This window comes from Piliocolobus tephrosceles, chromosome 11, assembly GCF_002776525.5.
Source record: "Piliocolobus tephrosceles isolate RC106 chromosome 11, ASM277652v3, whole genome shotgun sequence".
In the NCBI taxonomy this organism is placed as follows: Eukaryota; Metazoa; Chordata; class Mammalia; order Primates; family Cercopithecidae; genus Piliocolobus; species Piliocolobus tephrosceles.
In genome coordinates, this window is record NC_045444.1 from 125715365 (window position 1) to 125719176 (window position 3812).

The following is a 3812-nucleotide window of genomic DNA, read 5'->3' on the forward strand; positions in this document are numbered from 1 at the left end:
CTTGTGAGATCCCCCTGTCATCGCCCAGCCAGACACACGAGCAACCCACGAAGGGATGGGTGGATGTGGCCTTGGAATTCAGAGTTCCTGTTTGCAGAAACGAAATGTTTATTTCATGGTGCAGCTGTTGGTAGAAAATGAGGTAAATCTCTAATCGCTCAGATTTCCAGAAATTGAGATTTTCCCTAAGTACCCCTGGCCTTGAGCTATGCCGTCACTGCCTGGGGCTGTATGCTGCTGGGAGCCAGGGCCTTGTAAGACCCAGACCCTCCTCCCTCTCTCCCGTATTAGTCAAGGTTCTCCAGAGAAAGGGAGTTAGAGACGCATTGGTATAAGAAATGGAATGGGCTCGCATGATTATGGAGGCTGAGGGGGTCCAACACCCTGTCGTCTGCAAGCTGGAAAGTCAGGAGAACCTGTGCTGCCGCCCTAGCCAGAGCCTGGAGGCCCAAGAACCAGACACGCCGACGACAGCACAGTTCCAGCCTGACAGCAGGAGAAGGTCAGTGTTCCGGCTCCAGCAGGCAGGCAGAGGGAACCTTCCAGAGGGTTCTCTCTCCACCTTTGTGTTCTACTCAGGTCTTCAATGGGTTGGATGAGGCCCACCCACATTGCAAGGGTGTCTGCTTCACTGAATCCACCGTTGCACCTGCTTCTCTTGGGTGCTGTCCGATTGCAGAGACGCTGTACCCTTGACAGCTCCTTCCCCGCCGGGTGCGCTGGTGCTAGGATATCTGCCCTGGTCCAGCTCTGCACCCCTGAGGAGCAGGCTCCTACTCTGGGTTCCATCAACAAGGTTATTGGCCCCCACACTAAGCCAAGACTTTCACCTTGGCATTCACTAGGCGTAAGTAATAATTTGAGTTCTGTGTCTTTTATTCTTTATCTCGTGTCCAACTGGTTCTGAACCTGCGTGGGGAAGAGGTGCTGTTAGCATTAAGCCCTCTCAAAGACCCTCAGTTGCTGGAGTGAGGAACTTTGAGAAATAAGAGAAGGCGATGAGGTGAGGAGGGCAGGACACAGTGAGAGGGCTCCATCGGGCAGGATGTGTGGCTTTGGGCCTTTCGGCTTAGATTCCAAACAGCACGCTTGACCTTGAGGTCTGCAATGTTTCTCTTGGGTGAGGCTTGGACCCCTGTGGCCTGGGCATGAGACCTTGAGCTCAGGCCATGCCATGCCATGCCTGACCTTGACCTTGCTGACCAAGGCTTCACCTACAGGGGAGGGGTGTTCCAGAGAAGCAGGAAGTGTGCAGCAGGCACTGACCAAAGATGTGTTGGCCTCTGCAGAGGGACAAGGGGCCAGGCTGGGCCTTAAGGAAGCCTTGATGTGTGCCTGTCCCGGTGACCTTGCTCCAGTGGCTACCCCATCAGGGCTCCTGCAGCCGGATGGAGTGCAGCAGTGCGGAGTCCTTTTTTCAGAGGCAGGTGTGGCTAAGGCTAGCGTTTGGTTAAAGAGGATGAAGGCTCTGCGGTACAGGCCTTTTAAACCTTAGGAGGATGTCTATCAGTCTGTTTTCACACTGTTAATGAAGACTTACCCGAGATTGGGTAGTTTATAAAGGAAAGAGGTTTAATGGACTCACAGTATCACATGGCTGGGGAGGCCTCACAATCATGGCAGAAAGTGAATGAGGAGCAGAGTCACATCTTACACGGTGGCAGGCAAGAGAGGTTGTGTAGGGGAACTCACCTTTATAAAATCATCAGATCTCAAGAGACTTACTCACTACCATGAGGACAGTATGGGGGACACTGCCCCCACGATTCACTTATCTCCACCTGGCTCCACCCTGGACAACGGGGGATTATTACAATTCAAGGTGAGATTTGGGTGGGGACACAGCCAAACCATGTCAGTGGAAAAAGGCCTATTTGCTGCTTTTACTGAAGTTCTTCCTTTAGGTCTGTGGGCAGAGGTTTCACCCCGAGGCAGCTGCTCTTTTGTGCCTTAGAGAACCAGGAAAGTGCAGGACGCAGGTGATCGTGTCAGGACAGGAGGCAGAGCAGACTGGCTGCCCCGCACAGCTTTCCGCACTCCAGCCTGGGAGGGCTGTGCACAGGGGGACTTCAACGCCTGTGATTTGTCTCCGAGCTCTGGATAATGCCCAGAGGGCAACTCCCAAGTTTGTTCTGGACTTGTTAATTGCAGAAGCTCCAACCAGAGTCTGAATCTGTGGATTCTGGAGATCTAAAAAGTGGCTTCCTCCACAGGAGGGTGGAAGGTTCTAAATGACACAGATAAGGAATCAAGGCCTCTCTATGAGGGGGTGGAGGGCTTCCCCTCTGCACTGAAGGGTCCTGATCTGTTACAATACAACTAGGTCCTGGATGAACAATGAAAAATACTTTTCAAACATTGCTGGAGTTGCAATAAAGTGAGTGAATGTCTAAAGAAAAGAGAAAAACAGTGAGTTGAGACGAGAAAGGTAAGTAAGAAAACTGTGGTTGCCCTGTGGAAACACTGCAGGAGCCCTGGGCGTAAGAAATGAAGTTTTAGGCCTGCAGTTCCAGTGTCAAACCAGGACTCAGAGGGGACTACAGCGTGGGCAGTGCCCGAGGCCCCGGGAGAGCCTGGTGGGAAGCCTGTTTGAGAGGTGGACATGTGACTTAAGGCCTCTGGTTTCCTGCAGACTCACTTCAGCCAGCTGACTTAAGTAAGTCCTGCAGACTTACTTAAGCCAGTTCACAAACCGCTGGTTTGTGAACTCATAATCACAAACCAGAAAGCACGCAAAGAAATCACCTAAAATGAGTTGGAGTCTGTATAAACAAAAAGAAAAAGCACAGAATCCAGTAGATATGTACCCTCCAGCATGTAAGAAATTAGCATCATCAGATATACAATGTAAAATAACTACCTGTGCAATGCCTAGGAAGTAAAAGAAAAGAAAGGAAAAGAAGAGAAAGCCACAGAGGCCATCGGAAGTACCCATGCAGAGAGGAAAGGGTGCTGCGCGGAACACGGCCTGAGGCCCTGGGGTTCTGGAGTCAAGTGCCGGTTCACCGCCCAGGCCTCCGCAGGGCCAAGTCTGTGTCTTAGCTCCAGGCACTCCCTCCTCTGTTCCCTGGACATCGGGCACTTGAAAGCGCCCACTTTGGACGCGGCATAACCCACATTGTGGGAAACGTCTGCTGGGCCTGCCCTCTGCACTGGCATCTTCACCTTGCTGGGGTCCGGGGTGTTTGTGCCTGCTGGGTGGCACCTCCGGGATAGGACTGGAGGGTGCCGACCACCCCTCACTGGCCCGTCTTTGATGCAATCACCCAGCCATTGTCTCCTGCCAGCGTCACTGACTCGGTGAGTGGATCCGACAACGGCTTCCCCATGCTGTGGATTCCTTCTAGTCCCCGGCACACTTGGTCCATCTGGGTGAAGTCAAGGAGCTCTGGCTCCAAGTTGGATTTGGGAGAGGCTTGGTTCCCATTCATAGGGATTTGGTACCTGCTGCCCCTTCACAGGACATCCTGCCGGCTCTCATCTGCTCCTCGGCCGTGTCATCAGCCTCCTCCTCGGTGGGGGACATTTCTGAGCTCCTCCCCAAGATCTGTAGGCAGCTCCTCACGGACGACACTGCAGAGTCTCCCACCTCCCAGCCACCCTGGAAATGAGCTCACAGGGCTCTGCGATGATGCTGGGGAAGTTTGGGCTGGTTCTGAGTGGGGGTGGGGTGAGGCGGGGGCTGGTTCTGATTGGGGGGATAAGGCGGGGGCTGGTTCTGAGTGAGGGGTGGGGGATAAGGCTGGGGTTAGTTCTGAGTGAAGGGTGGGGTGGGGGGCTGGTTCTGAGTGAGGGGTGGGGTGAGGGGGGGG

At 53.6% G+C, this 3812-nt stretch overlaps 1 protein-coding gene across 1 annotated transcript in view; it reads left to right on the plus strand.

Annotated features, from left to right (window-relative positions):
• The first annotated feature begins 338 nt into the window (after positions 1-338).
• LOC111553766 overlaps positions 339-3812 on the plus strand; it is a 4852-nt gene continuing 1378 nt past the window's right edge. The window contains 6 exon segments of the mRNA XM_023228754.1: positions 339-371; positions 373-537; positions 539-797; positions 800-834; positions 3271-3372; positions 3462-3580. Of these exon segments, the coding sequence (XP_023084522.1) occupies positions 339-371; positions 373-537; positions 539-797; positions 800-834; positions 3271-3372; positions 3462-3580 (713 nt within the window).